General features: G+C 36.0%; 2 protein-coding genes across 3 annotated transcripts in view; one reads left to right on the top strand and one right to left on the bottom strand.

Annotated features, from left to right (window-relative positions):
- Positions 1–3,286, top strand: part of galr1b (galanin receptor 1b) — a 66,899-nt gene extending 63,613 nt beyond the window's left edge. The window contains exon 3 of one of the 2 annotated variants that reach the window (XM_087259644.1): positions 2,388–3,286. In XM_087259644.1, coding sequence (XP_087115770.1) covers positions 2,388–2,705 — 318 coding nt within the window. In that variant the 3' untranslated portion in view covers positions 2,706–3,286. The remainder of the gene's footprint in view (positions 1–2,387) is intronic. The other variant, NM_001327843.1, reaches the window with a different exon arrangement.
- A 12,607-nt stretch (positions 3,287–15,893) lies between these two features.
- On the bottom strand, positions 15,894–17,792 carry ddx28 (DEAD (Asp-Glu-Ala-Asp) box polypeptide 28). The gene is given in 1 exon segment (NM_001077332.1): positions 15,894–17,792. A coding segment is annotated over 1 exon segment (1,677 nt). The 5' UTR covers positions 17,687–17,792; the 3' UTR covers positions 15,894–16,009.
- Positions 17,793–19,199: the final 1,407 nt, after the last annotated feature.

The following is a 19,199-nucleotide window of genomic DNA, read 5'->3' as shown; positions in this document are numbered from 1 at the left end:
CACCTGCAGCTTTGTTTTTGGATTTAAATGCGTTTAGAGCTCACGATCCTCTGCTGTTTGTTATTGTTATTGGGGGGGGGGGGTTATGGGAGTTTTCCAGGAGAAATAACAGTAGACCAATCACAACAGACTGTGTCATCAGAAAAATCAGCGCAGATTAGCATCGCGCTAAGCAGGAGGTTGGGAACAAATGAATCGCTAAACGAGTCATATAGGAGTCGCTGGGATAATTAGCTAAAAATAAATGCATACTATCAGACAATGAAAGTGTTTTTTAATGCATATTAGGGGCTTTTTAACAAAGGGTTCTTGCTAATTTGATTCTACAAAGTTGTATTTATGAGCTAATCAGCAAAAGGATGCAAAAGGACCAGCCTTGAATTATCTTGGTTTAAATTGATGCCACTTTAAAGTTACAATAATGCATTTTCACATAAGAACATGAACCAAAAATATCTAGTACTTACACATGCATATTGATGGAAGTTGTCTGCTTTTTTAAATGCAGAGCTCATAAACATCTCATCTTTTTGAAAGAAAAAAATTACTATGTTTACATGGACATCAGTGATCGAATAATTTGCCTTAATCTGTTTAAGACATTAATATGGTTAGAGTGTTTACACGAGTTGCTTTTTGGATGTTTTTTTCATCATCCCGTTTTACATGTTATAGCACATAATTCCCCAGGCAATCCATATTTCCTCCAGAGTTTCATGTCATTTCTGGTGTTTCATTTTAAATTTTTTCGACTTTAACTGCAGTTTGGCGCTTTCATTCAGGAACATTTCATTCATGCCCCCCATTACAAACTGAGTGTTGTTTTAATGAAATCTGATACCGCACACCGAATGTGAGAGAAAACAAAACTCAGCATTTCGTGTTGCAGATGTCTGTGGCGATTTACTGACTCAATAAGTGCAGAGAATAGTGCCAAACAGCCGTGTGTGAATGAAATATCATGTCACAAAATGCAACGAAAAGTCCTATCTGACGGTAATATCATACTAATCATTTAATCATATAAAAATTGTATTATTGGTTATTAATATTATAATTTTGAGTCTTTTTATAACATTTTTAATTGTTGATAGTGGTTGTTGCATGGTTGAATATTGTCAATCTTAAATCTTATGATTTTAAGCCTTAAAGCTCAAATAGTAAACCATTTAATTTATTGGGGTCTAAATTACAACAAGAAAGCCTTGTCACAGAAGTAGATGCTGACAATGGGTTTGAGGATCCAAATGCAGGATTTATTACACAGAAAATGGTCAGGCAGGCAATGGTCACAATCAGGGGCAAACAAAAACATAAAGGCAAATCGAGTGGTCAATAACAGACGAGTGGTTGATTTGGGAGGCAAACAACATAAAACAATTAAACAAACATAGCAAAGAACGGTTCATGGCTAGACAAGGCAAGACAAACCTTGTCATAATATTCACTTGACAGCTTACAAGACTCAGCAACGTGTGTATGAGATTGAGAGGTGCATAAATAGTCTGTGTAATTAGTCCTGAACAGCTTCAGCTGACTCTTTGCAATCATGAGGTGTGTTAGTGAAGTGCATGATGGGATTTGTAGTGCAGTTGAATGTAAGTGTTGCCTAGCAGTCTGTAAGCGCAACACTGTTGGTGATCATAACAAGCATGTTATTTGAGTTGTACATTTCTCTTGAGAGATGTATTTCAGAAACCAGTTTCTGTCTGAAGGAAAATAAATTGACTGCTACCGCTTCTGCAGTAATATAATTAATTACCCAAAATATTCCTGTATAAAATTGACTTCTGCACTGGAAGCGTTATACTTTAACACTGGATACACTGGATACTTTAAGAAGAAGAATTATTCTAAAATATGAAATAAATCTGCATTTAATTGAACTTTCTCATATATGTCCACACATTGTTCAACCCATTTTCAGCTTTAAAGCAAATATATAAAGTTAAATGTTTGTGTTTCTTAAAATATATTGCTTTAACAATTTTTTTTTTGCAAGAAACTGTATCTCAAACTGCTCAGAATGCAGACAGAACCTCAGATTTCTAAGGTTAGAAAGCAGAACGATCCTGTCTGCCACCTGAGCCGGTCATTTTATTCTGTGGCCTTCTGTCCAGCTGTTGATTGTCAGCCCACATATAGTGAACCTCGTCCCAGTTACCATAACGGCAGACTTTTTTTAACATTTCGAATCATATGCTCTGTTGAGTCCTGATAGATTTTGTCATCTATTAATAGAGAAGGTTTTTAAAGAGTAACTTTCACACCCTTAAAACCTGTCAATTATTTCAAGAATGTTTGTTGTTTCTGTATACCTTAGAGAAAAAAAAACAGGTTGTCATGTGTATGATTAACCAATCTTCTTTTTCTTTTTTGTCTTCTAGACAGCTCAGACGGTGTTGTTGGTTGTGGCTGCATTCCTCATCTGCTGGATGCCACACCACATCATCGCCATGTGGGTCGAATTCGGCCAGTTCCCTCTGAACGATGCTTCTTTTGCATTTCGTATTATTTCCCACTGCCTCGCCTATGGAAACTCCTGCGTCAACCCCATTCTTTATGCTTTCCTCTCTGAAAACTTTAGAAAAGCCTGCAAGCAGGTCTTCACATGCCGTTTTTTTTACTCTCCTCCACCTGTGGAGAAAGTGGTACGCATTCGGATGGAGAACTTCTCCATGACGCATTCCACCACTAACATCTGACTTGAAGTTTGATACGAAATAGTAACATGTTTTAAAAATATCAAGCAAACATTTGTATTGTTGTTCGCGCTTCACAGCATGGTGCATGGATTACATTGAGAAAGTTTGAGTAACTTGGACTCTTAAATGAACCTAATATTACATCTTAGGCTAAACTATTTAAGTGTAAATAGCATTTGTCATTGAAATGTTTTATTACATTTTTATGTTTACGGCGTATTGTGTATTTAACGTTATTGAAAAGAATTCAAACCGTGTACAGAATGATCCGTTATTATACTATATATTTTTTAATATGTTTGAAAGAATTGCTCTTTCTGTGATTGTGAACAATCTGTGCTGCCTGAACACCTTTCTGCTTAGTGTTTATGTTGTAATCGAGCAAACATGTCTCAGTTTAAACATGTCATAAAGCTTAATATTTACTTGTATGCTGTAATTATAAACTAAAGAGACATTGGTTTACATGTATCGCGTAGAGTCTTATGGTTATATATTCATTATGTAATAAAAACAATTGAAAGTTTCCCCCGATAAGAAGTCACATAATAAAAAATATCTAATTCAAAAAAACAATACAATGTATGTTTAAGTTTCTAGTCTTTTACGAGCACGTTAAAGTGGGTTATTGTTTAAAGAGGATGTAGCTATCTCTGTCCTGATGCTTATCGTTAACTGTTTGACTTAGCGGAGATTGTCCTAAACAAAAGACCAGTGGAAACTCTTTGTGTATGTGTGCATCTCTCACCAGTCTATTACTCGCATCTCTCTGCGAGACACCAGCACAGAAGCTCTTATAAACACTGATTCCTTTTAGAATCAGAAAGTCTCAAAGCTTAGGAACGTCTCTTTGAAGTGTTGAGAAACAAAAGACTATTTTCCAACAGGTCAGTTTTCTGTTGGGTGAATATGCCTCCATCACTAGTCATGCCTTTAATCCAAATCGCAACGCAGCTCTCACTGTAATGTGATATAATAGTACTGCAAATGATAACAAAAAAACACACTATGCCATCTTTGCACAGATTACATAACTTTGGAATGACGTTATATAGCAGACTAGTAACTGGTTATTATTTTCATATCACTCTTGGTAAATAATAAGGCTGTAAAAAATATGTATAGTTTGTTTGACCCTTTGATCTTTTGCTCTGCTTTCATTAAGAGAAAACTATTGTAAACAGTGCAGTTTTATTTAAAAAAAGGAAACACTTTACTTGAATTGGTGTGCATAAGACTGTTATGAAACCTTCGGCGCAGCCATGTCAACCTGCAGCCCAAAACCGGTTACTCTCTGAAGCTGAGCAGGGCTGAGTCTGGTCAGTACCTGGATGGGAGACTACATGGGAAAACTAGGTTGCTGTTGGAAGTGGTGTTAGTGTTGCAAGCAGGGGGCGCTCATCCTGTGGTCTGTGTGAGTCCTAATGCCCTTGTATAGTGAAGAGGACACTATGCTGTCAGTGGGTGCAGGCCAGTGTTTCCTCTAGCATTTTTTCCAGCTGTGGCAGCAGGCATTTTTTACTCAGATCTAACAACTACCTGTGGCGTTATTTCAATGACAAATGTTGTGAGCGCAGTATTACAATTCGAGATCGCATTTATATAACAGCCTACGAGCATGCGAATCTCTTTGCTCTTTGATTTCTTCTGCTCGTGCACAAAACTTCTTGCACGTCTTCAAATATGCGCTGCTCAAGCACAGATCTTCTTGTGCGCTCTCAAATAAATGCTGCTGAAATGCAATTTAGTGCATTTATGTAACAAGTATGTCTCCAACATTTATTAGATTTGCTGCGAATATTTATGAATGTCTCTTATAGACCTACAGAGCTGCATTAATGCATCCTAAAGCAAGTTAAACGGCTATACATCGTGTTTGTTGGCCTCATTCATTACGCACCTGTCAGTTAGCCAGTTAGTCAGTCAGCACGTAACCCTAAAGAGTTAAACAAATAGTGCACAGCACTACTACGCTTACAGAAAAGTTTGTCATGTTAAAATTCACTTACCTTTTAATACGTTTTGGTGCGATTATCACCCGCTATTTAAAAAAAACACAACAATGTTTTAATTGAGCTGTAATGTAGCCGTGGCGGGATCAATTTTAGCATGGCCCCCCACCATGGAAGAATGAATGTAGCGGAAAACATGCAGTCCTATCGGAGAGATAAACCAAGCTCCTGACTCTGTGTGGTCATTAAAAATCCCATGGCACTCCTAATAAAGAGTAGGGTAGGTTTCACCCCAGTGTTCTAGCCAAATTCCCTCTCTGCCCTTAACCATCATGGCCTCCCAATCATCCACTGAATTGGCTTTATCATTGTCTCTCTACTCCCTCTAAGCTGGTGTGTGGTGAGCGCACAGGCAACGTTATCCTCTGGCTGCCGTCGCATCATCCAATATACACATTACATTTGCTCGGTTATGTTATTTAAATGCAAAGATGACATTGTTTACTGTGAAAACATAAGCATATACATACCTGTCTTTATCTTTGTCATGACAGCTTGACAATTCTAAGACACTATAACTTGTCATAAACCTGTCATGAACATGATTGTCCTCACGAGGCATTATTTGACACAATAGTTTGAACATTTGGTTGAACAAACTGAATTTGTCATTAAAATGTCTCATTGAATTTGTCATTACTCTGTCAAATTAATTTTGAAGAGCGTCATTAATATTTAATGACATTTTAATGACAAATTTAGCTTGTACCATTGTGGTTTGGGGTAAAAAAAATAATAATAATAATGAAGCTGTTATAAAATCCATAACATATTTATAATGGCTTCATGACAATTATATTTATGACAGATTTATGACAAGCTATGCTGTCTTGGTAAGACAAAAACTGGTTGTAATGTATTCATTTCTGCCAAGTTGTCATAACAAACAGTCATCTTTGCATTTAAATGTCATAATTGAGTAAATGTTACTTAATGACATTTGTCATGAGCATGCATAAAATCTCATTCACTTTCAAGACATGTTATGATTATAAATGTTTCATGACAGTCTTATGAAGACCCCTTATAATAAAGCGTTAACGTGTTAAAAGTCTGCCGCAGTTATTAGCACCTGTATTCAAGTAACTTCCCATTCATATTTTACATGTTTCGGTAAAGTACATCTAGGTCAGGGGTGTCCAAACTCGGTCCTGGAGGGCCAGTGTCCTGCATATTTTAGTTCCAACCCCAATTTAACACACCTGAACCAGCTAATAAAGCTTTTTCTAAGTCTGAAAATCTGTTTGCTAATTGTACACACATGAACACATTAGTGCATTGAATGACTTTATGTTTTTGTGAGCTAAACTAGGTTTTTGTAAAATGAGCATAGAATCAGATGATGGAATACGGTTATATTCTGTAAATTTAAACAGTCCTATAAAACTTCTGTATTTTTACAGAAAATTAACTGCCGGTATTTTTCCATAAATTTAACAGATTTTTTTAACAGTGTAAATAAATTAAAGCTAAATTATAAATGTTACGTTGATTGAACTAAACAACATTACATTGCCTTTATGTTACTAAATTAAGTTTACTTAAATGAATATTCTTTCTTTAAGGTAACTTAACTCGGTTACGTGGAACCTGTTGACATAAAAAAGTTAATTAAAGCCAACATATCATTTTTTTGAGTGCATGTAGGTGTGTTAAAGGAAGTTGGAGCTAAACTATGCTGGACACCGGCCCTCCAGGACCGAGTTCCTGTTTCACTGTGCTTTATAAAAGTGGTAACACACAGTCCAAACTCACTCAGTCATTCATCACAATGACTCAAATTAAATAACAGAGCTGTGGTTTGCAGCAAAGGGTAAATGAGCTTGACAGAATGGGAAGTGATTTCAAGAAAAGAGTAAAAACAATGAAAGTGTCCACTATCAGGGAAATACTAAAGAAATGTCTGTAAATTTGAAGTGTTAATCAGTCTGAAAGAGGACATGTGTCTGACTATGCACTTTTAGGAGAAATATTCAAGTGGCCTTAAAATGGTGAATGAATTACAGCTTGAGAATAGCAGGAGTGAGCTGAGACCTGAGGTCAGAAAGTCTTCAAAAGTACAATCTAACATCACCATACATGACTACAAATACTTTAAAAGAATTTCAAGAAAAGAAGCTTGTACTCATATCCATACGTAAACTCAAGTGTCTTCTGTTTTTTTTTTTCTTTCTTTCAAAAAGATGAAAAGGTTAAACAAAAAAGAACATTTTGCCAGTCCTCTTTTATCATATTCACCAAGGGTGCCAATATTAATGGAGGGCACTGTAAATTTGAACTAATGTATAAGCACTGCTGGATTTTACACTGAGTCAGCACTAAAGGTCTGGCAGAATGCCATCAAAAAATATGTTTTGACTGAAAACAATGAGAGCAGGTGAAAATCTGGGAAAACATCCAGAACCGGGTGGTGATGCTACATTAGGCTCAGACAAGTCATTTATAAAAAAGTTAACGTGTCAGACGCTGTCAATCTCACTAGGCATCAATTTCCCATGTTGTTTTTTCCCCTCCAAATCATAATTAATTTTTATGCAAAATCAAAATTCAAGTGCTGCGTCACACATTGGCTATCGATTAATAGTAATTCTGTTTTGTAACTTTTGTCCAGTCTGAGACCATGCCTGACAAAAGCTATTAAGTATCTTATCATTGCTAGCAACCTGAATTTACAAACAAATCTGTATAATTATTTTGTATCAGCTTTTTATTAATTACCGGTCCATTTGTAGCTATATTATTTGGCGTTGAAGAACATATTATTTCCTGTCCATAAAACAATTCAGTTCATTAAAGGCGCAGTTCACCCAAAAACACAAAATCCACTCAATATTTACTGACACTTATGTTGTTTCAAATACTGACAGGAATATATTTTTTTTATGAATTCGGATGAAAAGTGCTACCCATCAGCATCCAAAGTAGGAAGAAATACGATAAAACATTATTACAACATTATTAAAATATTTTTGAGTTCAACAGAGGAAGGAAACTGTGTGTTTGTAACAACTGGAGGGGTTTAACAGCTAAAGCTATATTGGTTCTTCATACATTTCACGAGCTCTCCCTCACATATAATCTGTTTAAGCAATTAGTAAACAAATTTGGCTTGCTGTCCACAGAGAGGTCTGGGAGCTTGGAAAATATTGACCTTATTTTTTTCTGTAAGAGCGGATGCAGCTTGAGACATCCAGTCTTATTGAAATCTATTGATTTTTAACTGTTAAAAAACAACTTGTTATACTGATTGATGCATTGATTCTTTTGTATTTCTATGTATAAATATACATGTTTGTAGAGCAAGTACTTTAAACGTTTTCTGCCATTTGTTATGTCATTTTCCTCATTGGCAAATGAATCAGAAGTCATGAATCAATCACAGAAGAGTGCACTTCTACATTGCAGAATAAGGTTAATAGCCTGAACCCGGAGAACTCCCCCACATCCCTATAATGGGATAAGGATTGATTATGAGTGAGGAATTGGGGTGTAGGAGGAATGCTGGAATATTGTCATGGGACCGATGTGATTTGGCTTGGCTTGATATTTATAGGAGGTAGTTAGGGTGATCTAATTATCTGTATTGTGAAAAAGGCAGATGGAGATCCACACAGAGCCTAAAAGCCCACTATAATATGACCTTTTCTGCTTTTCTAGGGAAGGAAATGTTTCTTTGTAGTTGGGTAATTGGTTAGTTTGGTTCAGACAAAAAAAAAAAAAAATCTGGTTCCTGGTTGGATTAGCATTTAAATTATTCATATCATGTCATTCCAACACAAATAGATTAAGTTAACTTAACACTTTTAACAAGTTTATGTGGATTGAACATAAAAAAATTTATTCTCCCAATCAAATTTTAAGAATTGTGTTGTTTCAGCTCAACAAGCAAATAATACAAAATGGTTGAGTGTTTGGCTGAACTGTGTGTACATTTGACTAGTATTTTATCAGCTAAAAACTCAAGAAGAGTATAAATATGTGTTATGTAATGTAATGTGTATTTATATAGCGCATTTATTGTGTATGGCCATACACCCAAAGCGCTTTACAATCATGAGTGATTGTATGGCCAAACACCACCACCAGTGTGCAGCATCCACTTGGATGATGCGACGGCAGCCACAGGACAACGGCGCCAGTGCGCTCACCACACACCAGCTATTGGTGGAGTGGAGGGACAGTGATAGAGCCAATTCGGTGGAAGGGGATGATTGGGAGGTCATGATCGATAGGGCCGATAGAGGGACTTTGGTCAGGACACCGGGGTTACACCCCTGCTCTTTCACGAGAAGTGCCATGGGATTTTTAATGACCACAGAGAGTCAGGACCTCGGTTTAACGTCTCATCCGAAAGACGGCGCCCACTGACAGTGTAGTGTCCCCTTCACTTTTACTGGGGCATTAGGACTCACACAGACCACAGGTTGAGCGCCCCCTGCTGGCCTCACTAACACCACTTCCAACAGCAACCTAGTGTTCCCTAGTGGTCTCCCATCCAGGTACTGACCAGGCTCAGCCCTGCTTAGCTTCAATGAGTAACCGGTCTTGGGCTGCAGGGTGACATGGCTGTGTATATGTGTGGAAAAACAACTCCAGGGATTCCTTCTTCACACACAAATAAAGATCTGCTGTGAGGAGACACATTTCTGATGCCTTTATTAAACTGTAACGAGCAACATTGCTCATGTGAGAAGAAAAACTATTTGCCTGAGCTTTCTGTTAATTTCACGCTTGCACCTTGTAACATCATGTCCCTCTTTGGTTGGTCTTTGCTGCATTAATATTTCAGTCAAACCACACGACCGAGTTGGTTTGAAAACAGAACAATCCCCTTCTTTTCAGGGGTCTCTGCCCACTTGTGTGATATAACTAAGGTTCAGATGGCATGTACACATTCATTGGAATTGAATGAGAGCACAGAAAAGATGGGTCTCGCTTTTCTTAATAGCATTTACACTTCAATACTAGTTTAATTATCTTGAACAGTTGAAGCCAAAATGATCAGCCCTGTCGTGAATTTAAACAACCAGATATTTTAATCTTTTTTAAATATTTCGCAGGTGAGAATGGAGAGAAAATTTCTCAGCCCTTTTTAAACAATAGTTTTAATAAATAATTTCATTCATTTTCTTTACGGCTTAGTCCCTTTATTAATCTGAGGTCGCCACAGCGGAATGAACCGCCAACTTATCCAGCATATGTTTTACGCTGCAGATGCTCTTCCAGCAGCAACCCAACACTGGAAAACACCTATACACACTCTTTCACCATGACCAATTTAGCTTATTAAATTGACGTATAGCGCATGTCTGTGGACTGTGGGGGAAACCGGAGCACCTGGAGGAAACCAACACCAACATGGGGGGAACATGCAAACTCTACACAGAAATGCCAACTGACCCAGCTGAGGCTTGAACCATCAACCTTCTTACTGTGAGGCGATTGTGCTACCCACTGTGCCACCATAATGGCCAATAAATATTTTCTAATAAGTAATTTATTAGTCTTTGCTGTGATGACTATGGTCATGGTTAGTTAAATTAACTAGGCAAGATTGGTTAATTAGGCAGGTCATTGGACAACAGTGCACTTAAAAAGGTAAGTGTTTGTGCTGCCTTGAAACTAAATAATAAGTTGTTGTAATTAAGAATGATGTGGATAAGGACATTTTAATTCAAAAATGGACATAGTTCAAGTTTAGTGAACTTAAACATTAAAGTTGTCTTAATTCATGTTAACTCTCTCGTTCACAAACACACACACTCCTACACTATACAGATAATTTTGTTTATTCAATTCACTTATACAACATGTCTTTGGTATAAGAAGAAGCTATCTGAGTAGAACCTGAGACAAACACACACCACAACATTACAATGAGAAAATGGTGTTCAGTGGTGCCAGATACACTTGAATGTTTCCAGCCCAAACTGACCAAAACCCTCCCACAAAAACCGCCTAAAGACTAAAAATGGAAAGGTACACACAATTGGGTTTTTGTTAATTGTTTGACATAAAATGGATGTTCAAAACATCCAACCTGATCCCAAATTTTGTCAACCCACTTAAGCCACACTCAAAAAATGATTACTACGGCTTGTTCAAACTACCCATTTAAAATGAGCTGAAACAACACAATTCTTGTCTTTTTTTAGCCGATTTATTTGTTTTATGTTCAGTCCACTTAAATTTGAAAAACATTAAGTTAACTTAAGCGTTTTGTGTTTGGACAACATGAAGGAATTGTATTGGTCCAACTACCAGATTAAGGGATTTGTAGTTCCCAGAATTCTTTGCGTGGGATTGAATTAAGAGAGCAAAATGCAATCAGGTGTTTAAAGTCACTTTAGTTTGAAGATTTTGATTTTTCATGTAATGCTTTGAGTTTTGAGATTACCACCTTGCAGAAGCTCCCATGCTTTGGGTGTTAGCAGCTTAATTAGCAAAAATGCAATTTATTGCTTTGTTCTGTGAGCAATAACTGTCCTAAAATTAGTTCTGAGATCAGTTTCAATCAACATGTAATTCATGAAATACGCTTAAAATGGCTCTTTTACTTAGTTTAGGATAACTTCAATTAAAACTAAGAAACTTTTAAATGTATGACAAATAATAGACAGTTGAAGTCAGAATTATTAGCTCGAGAGAAGATTTTTTCAACACATTTCTAAACATAAAAGTTTTAATAACTGAATTATTTTATCTTTACTATAAAGACAGTACATAATATTTTACTTGATATTTTTGAAGACACTTCTACACAGCTTAAAGTGACATTTAAAGGCTTAACTCGGTTAATTAGGCAAGTTATTGTATAACAATGGTTTGTTCTGTAGACTATCGAAGAACATTATAGCCTAAAGGGGCTAATAATTGTGACTTTAAAATAGTGTCTTAAAAATTTAAAACTGCTTTTATTCTAGCCAAAATAAAGCAAATTAGACTTTTTCTAGAAGAAAAAATATAATCAGACATACTGTGAAAATTTCCTTGCTCTGTTAAACATCATTTGGGAAATATTCAAAAAATCAAAATAAAAAATCCAAGGGGGACTCTTCAACTGTACGTATATCAGACATTCAATTTTAAGTTAAATAAAAATACAAATGTATTTAAACTTTTATTCGATAAAATCATGTTGGACTAACTCAGTTGCATTTAATTGTGTAAATAGTTTTGTAGTTAGCGCTAAACAAATTTATTTAAATGGAAATCCTGCCGTCAATTAAATTGAGTTCATCCAATGAGTTATTGTGTTGAGTGCATTCACAATCAAATTCTAAACCTGCAGAGAGCCAAATATGTTTTACAAATATAAGTTATATCCAGTAGAAAAAAAAACATTATAGGAAATGCTGCAAGCATTAATTAAAGCAGTATTTATATATTTTTAGAGACTGAGTTACTGGTAAATTCCTTTACACAATTTATTCTTAAAAGTGCCTTTTTTGGACTTCAAAAAGACCAGCAGCAAAGGCGGAAATTTGAACATGACAAAGCATGAAAACTGAACTACAAATGTAAACACCATTGATGTATGTATATTGAACTTTTAACCCAGAAGCATACAACGCATTTCAAACACAAACCTTGTTGTACATTAATAAGTCGATATCATTATGAGACTGTCTAAATGCAGCTCAAAGGCATGGTGCGATGGCTTGTCTGTCCTTCACGCATTAGAAAAAGAATAATAAAGGAGTTGAAGAAAACACTCAAGTGTATATTTAATTCATTAGGGAGTAGTTCTGCTTGACCAGGTTGTTTTTTCTTTGAAATGAGCCCATCAGCTCTGCTCACTGCTCCTTGTTTATGTCTTCTCTAATCAATGTTATGAAAGCCCCTCTTCTCAATAACACTGCTGCAAAAGTTCAAATTTATCTCATGGCAACCCTCCTGTTGTGCCGTGATAATAAACAGTTGGTAGTGAAGCGTGCAACCTCACTTTCAGACCTTTCTATCACATTCATTCCCATTAAGCAAACGATAGCCATTAGCAGCCTTGAAATAACAAAACAAATAAACCAGCATCGCATCAGCAATACAACAGCAAAGCGCACAACTTTGCATTTAAATGTGATTTTTTGTTTTAGCGCCTTCTTTAAATGACGTTGTTTGTTATTAGAGTTATTGTCAGGTGTCCAATATTTTAAAAAAAAGCCCACACATAACGATGGGAGGCTGATGGCAAACATTTTCAATCGTAAAAACAACATTCAGTCTGCTATATTAGTGTTTAAGCTGTCTGACACAAAACGTAAACAGAAAGCTTTAGGTCTAAATGTTCTTAAATATTTAGTGCTTTAGTCTTATATACAACAATGCACTTATTCATTTAATTATTTGTATATCAAACATCTTTCTGGACACCAAAAAATTGTTCTTGTGCATACAATGAAATTCAACAGAATCTTAAATAACCCTGAGACCAATAGGCATGGGATTATAATCGTTTTAAAGGTGTAGAGTGGTTTGAAAAAATCAACATTTTCTGCCACACCATTCCTAAGGTATGTGTAAGGTTTTTTTATTTTAAAAAAAAAATCCAATTTTTTTTAGGACAACAGTATCTCAAGAAGATATTCAAAGATGCCGTTTTAAATTGTAAAGAAATCTGTCTGACACTAATGAAGACAGCAGAAGTCAATGATTCATTTTCATTATTTAGCCCGACATGTTTACTGCTACAAAATATTCTAAATCTTTCAAATAATAAAACATTTTTTGTTTGATTTGTTTTCCAAGACATTTAAAAAGAATCTATTTTACAGCAGTAATCACAATACTGTGAAAACGTGATATATTTGTCCAAGGTTATCATACATCACAATCTAATACCGGCCCATGCCTAGACACCAATTGATTTTAGTTGAATATAAAGCAATAAAACATGAATTAATAAATTAAATCTTTAGAATATTTCTTGTGCTTCTCAGAAGCAGCCATCCAGGAATGACATCTGCAAATGAAATTGACTACATCCTTACTGTTTTTCAGAGTATTCAGGCAAAAAGTAACCAGATTCCGTACTATTTTCAGTGAGTGAAGAAATCCAGTGTGTGTAAATGACACTGAAGGTCACATAAAAAATAATAACTGTACACATAAAGTTTAAGCATAAAAACTTTTAATATATTTCAAAATTGCATACTAAAGTTTAGATTTAAAAAAAATATGTATTTTATTTTTATCTATGAATTTAGGTTAAATTTACTTTATTTATAGTCCACATTTAACACAGACACCAGCTGAGCAATGTGCTTTACAGCAGTGTAGGTCTAAAATAAATATCAAAGAAAATGTAATGAAAGTTTTAAAACAATCTACACTGCAATATCAAAAGGCTAAAAACCTAAAGATTCAAAAACATGGATGAGGCCGTTCTAACCTCTAAATGATTCTTTCAGAGCTTTATATAATCTTAAATATTTGCACTTTGCAAATATTCTTCAAACTACTGTCAGAGAGAGTAATCATTTCAAATTGAATGCAATTTCTGTTTAACTTTACCTTCATTTTCAAGATATCTTTTATACAAAAGTAAAAATGTGTGTTAAAAATAAACTAACTTGAATTTGATTTGTCATCTTTGGCCCATAAACATGAATGCATGTTCCGAATATATATATGAACTTTTTCGGTAATGTTAGTTTGTGTAATACATGCTTCAATATTAATTTAAATTACATTTAATTTATTAATAAAACGTATCTAATTTTTAAGTGTTTTTAGGAATATTTAGTGTATTTCAACCTACAGTATCTTTCGACTAGCTATTTAAATGTTTTATTATTTTCCTTTTATACACCCCCACACTCTCCTCATCACTTATACCCCCATAATCTGCACTATTTATTGCACATTTAAGAATCACACATATTCATTGCACTGATTAATTAAATTCATTTTGAATTGTACATACCCACTGTACAAGTACATTTTTAATTATGATCATATGTTTCTGCACACTTCTGAATATTAATAGCAACCTGTACATATATTCATCTATTGTAAATCTCTGTTCATAGCTAATACAACCTGTATATAATGTTCATAGTACATCCATTTGTAAATATATTGTAAACATATTTTTCTATAACTGCACTCTATAACTTATACCTGTATCCTGCACTTGCTGCTATTACACTGCTGGTTAGACATAAACTGCATTTGTGTATTGTGTATATATATATACATTTGTGAATGTGTGTGTGTGTGTATATATATATATATATATATATATATATATATATATATATATATATATATATATATATATATATATATAATATATATATAAAAATATATAAATATATATATATATATATATATATATATATATATATATATATAATATAAATATATAAATATATATATATAGACACACACACACACACACACACACACACACACACACACACACACACACACACACACACACACACATATATATATATATATATATATATATATATATATATATATATATATATATATATATATATATATATATATATATATATATATATTTAATCCATTTATATTTAATATAGAGTAATATTTAAGATACAGACCAGAGACAGCTATTTCTCACTATTAAAGGCCAGATCCCCCAATTAATCTTGTTTTGACGTCCTTCAGGGGGGATTAGTTATTAATTAGGGGGATTAATCCCCCCAAACTCCCCTGTAATTCGTACCCTGTATATATCCCACATTTGTGATGGACTTTACCATACTCTGTGAGCATGAATGTTTGGATGTAGCTTGGGTGACCTAATCCTTTAAGACAGCTAATATGGAATAGTTCACCCAAAAATATTCACCCTTGTCTGGTTTTAAATCTCTATGAGTTTCTTTCTTCTGTTGAACACCAAATAAGATATTTTGAAGAATGCTTGTTCTCATCAACTTCCCTACTAAAAAAACTAAACTATTTAATGTCAGTTAATGGGTCCCAACAAGCAGAATTCTTCATATCATAATATCTTATTTTGCATTAACAGAAAGAAACTCAGTTTTTGAACATGTTAAGGGTGAGTCAATTATTTTGAAATGTTTTTAATAATTTTTTGTCCACACTGTAAGAGTGCACTTTAATGATTTAAAAAATAATTAAATCATACAGACATCATTTGTGGGGTAACTAATCTTTCAAGACGTAACGTAAACTGAAGTTTTAGGACAAAACATTGTTTATTTTAAAGCTTCCATACAACAAATAAAAAATAGACATTTTCATGTTATATAGAGATGATTTGAAGATTTAAATATTCTTTATGGCATTGTCTGATTAAACTTCTTTAGCATCTGTTGTTTGGCTGGGTTTTTGAATGTCAGTCTCCATGCCTGGTAAGGAAGTCCTCCTCCTGGCTGCCGTCTCTATTTTCTGCACAAGCTCCACATCCCACGGCTGAGTGACGAAACTCAGCACTTCCCCTCCCTCTGAGCCCCCTGCTCTCCCCACACGTCCTGCCCGGTGGATATAATCGGTCTGGCTCTCTGGAAAGTCATAATTGACAATAAGTCCAACCCGCTGTGTGTCCAAACCTCGGGAAGCTATATCGGTGCAAACTAGCACATTCGTTTTTCCTCGCTGAAAGTCTCTGAAAACTCCCTCTCTCATAGCAGCCGGCATCTCCCCCTGGAGCCTCTTATGACCAACACCCATCTCCTCCAGCGAGTAGCCCAGCCAGTTCACAGTGGAAGCAGAGTTGCAAAACACCAAAACCCCTTTCTGTTCCTGCTCGGCCCTTTTTAAAGCCTGATGAAGCTCTAGAATCTTATCTGCGCCTTTGACCCTTAGAAATGTCTGCTTTATGTGTGGCATGAGGTGATGGAGCATCCTGCTTTTAACAGTGGAGATGCTAGCCAGGTCGGTCACTTTACTCAGGACATCCCCAACGCCACCTGGAAATGTGGCCCCCACAACAACCAGCTGAGCTTTACGAGCAAGCCCGATTGTTTCAGACAGCCTGGACGCCACCTGAGTGTGTGAAAGTATCTTCTCAAGCATACCTGCGAAACTGTCGTCAAACATGGTGTCGGCTTCATCGATGACCAGGAAGTTTAGTTCACTCAAGCTGATGAAGCGCTTCCAGAGGGCCTTCAGCAGGGCTCCTGGGGTGGACACCAAAATATCTGGCTGACCACGAGCGAACGCTGCTTTGATGGTTCCCACACCTCTCCCACCTCCTACAACTTTAACCACCAGCCCAAAGCGTTCACTGATTGAGCATGCTACTGAATTCACTTGTTCTGCTAGTTCCCTTGACGGGACGATGACCACAGCACGAATGCTTCTCTCAGAGCCTGCGAGCAGATCCTCCTGGAGCCGGTGGATGATGGGAAGGAGGTAGGTCAGAGTTTTCCCGCTCCCCGTCTCAGCTGCACAGAGAATATTCCGTCCTTTTAGTATTTTAGGAATGGTTTGCAACTGCACTGTGGTGGGGTGAATTATATTCTGTCTCTGTAAAGTTTCCACCAGCTCTGGACATAGGTTGAAGCAGTGAAACGTCTTTTTGGACGCGGAAGCTCCGTCATCACCCTCATCCTTATGCTTGGGCACGAACGGCGGAGCACTCTGGATGCTGTTTATGGAAAAGTAATCCCCTAACGCTCTGTTACTCTTCCAACCCTTTGATGTCAGAACAGGTTGTTCAAATTTCCCAAGAGTATAGCCCACAGACTGGTTTAGTTGCGGGTTCTTGCTCTTGATCAATAATCTCCCAGGCTTGACGGTTGGCAGCTTGTCAAACTTCTTGCCCTGCATCTGTTTGAGGCTCTCTATGCGCTCCTGCACGCGTCTCGGGATGCGGATCACCACCGGCTGGGAGTTCACGTTAGCGGTTGTCATTGCTCGTAAACCCGTGCTGACGGACGCGAGCTGTCCCGAGCTACTTGAGCCGAGTGCCGCCCGCGAGAGTTTGGACACGAGAGAGACAATTCGTCCCATCTTTACCGACTGCATCGTGGATACACGCGGAGGTGAATATGCGATTCCCGTTTAATACATGTTTTTAATGTGACAAATGCGTAGGACAGTGATCTCACATGCGTCCCTGGATGCTTCCCTTGTCCGGACGCAGAATGATGACGTTTACAAACCCCGTGACGCCAAAGTTAAAGCCCCAGAAAGCTGTGTTCACTGAGGGTGAAAAACATCCTCCTCTTGCTTTTTTTGCTATATCTTGCGTTTATTAATCTAACAGACTGTAATGAAATGTATCAGAACTGGGAATTCAGAATAAATAATACATCCATTTTGAAGTAACAACTTAGAGAAGTGCTAACAATACAACTCACATACTTTATATAACTAGTATAACCTCTTGATTTTTCTCTAGCTTTAACCTTTGTCCAGAACCGATGGAAACTTTACAGAGTCAGAATGTAATTCACCCCACCATAGTATTTTTAAACATGTTTTTATGATAAGATATTAATTGTTGGTTGATTATTGTTTGATTATTTACCATATCATTTCAATGTAAAATATATTTTTAGATATCCATAATGCATAATATTCAATATTCATAACAAGATAATAGTATCTTTACCTAACTTTTACATTTTAATTTTATTTATTTATTTTTAGAATGGGGCATATATGCACACAGACTTTCTTTAAATGTTTTTAAAACGTGACAATTTTATTGTCATTCATTATATGTTTGAATAACTAAATGAATGCTTAAGTCTATTAACTGAATGTATTTGAATTATAGTACAGCATATTGCTGTAAAAGGAACCATATGCAACTGAAAATAGTCACGTTAATCTTTCACCGGACGTTAATCATTTTTTTAAAACCCTAGCGGTCATAGAGCCCATTGTATGAAAATGCCATTTTGTGTGGATATAGCTTACACTCACCAGCCACTTTATTAGGTACATCTGTCTAGAACTGGGTTAGACCCAGTTGGCATTTACTTAACAAGGAGATGGACACATTCCTCTGAGATTATGGTTTATATGGACATAATAGCATCACACAGTTCCTGCCGACTTGTTGGCTGCACATCCCTGAAGCTTCAGCAATTGGATTGAGATCTGGGGATTGTTGAGTCTGTTTGAGTATAGTGAACTCATTGTCTTGCTTAAGAAACCTGTTTTTGAGATGATTTAAGCTTTGTGCATTATCCTGCTGGAAGTGACCACCATCATGCGGTCCTATTGCAGAGGTCACCAAGTTCAGTCCTGGAGGGCCATTTCTGTCCTGTCCTGCAGAGCTTATCTCTAACTCTATAGTTAACTCTATTCAAATACACCTGAAGCAGCTAATCAAGGTCTTGATTAGTAAAAAAATCTATAATTTTACACTGTAAAAAAAATCTGTAATTTTACGGTTTATTTCTGGCAGCTAGGGTGCCGGGGAAAAAACAAAACAACGGCTGTTAAAAAACATAAATTTACTGTGAAATAATAGAGACTGAATAGCAGAATTTTACCAGAAATTTAAATTTAAGAAAATTTCTGTAAT

This window comes from Danio rerio, chromosome 7 (genome assembly GCF_052040795.2).
Source record: "Danio rerio strain M-AB ecotype USA chromosome 7, GRCz13ab, whole genome shotgun sequence".
NCBI lineage: Eukaryota > Metazoa > Chordata > Actinopteri > Cypriniformes > Danionidae > Danio > Danio rerio.
The sequence above is the reverse complement of the archived record's forward strand: the minus strand, read 5'-3'. Positions and strand labels throughout refer to the sequence as shown.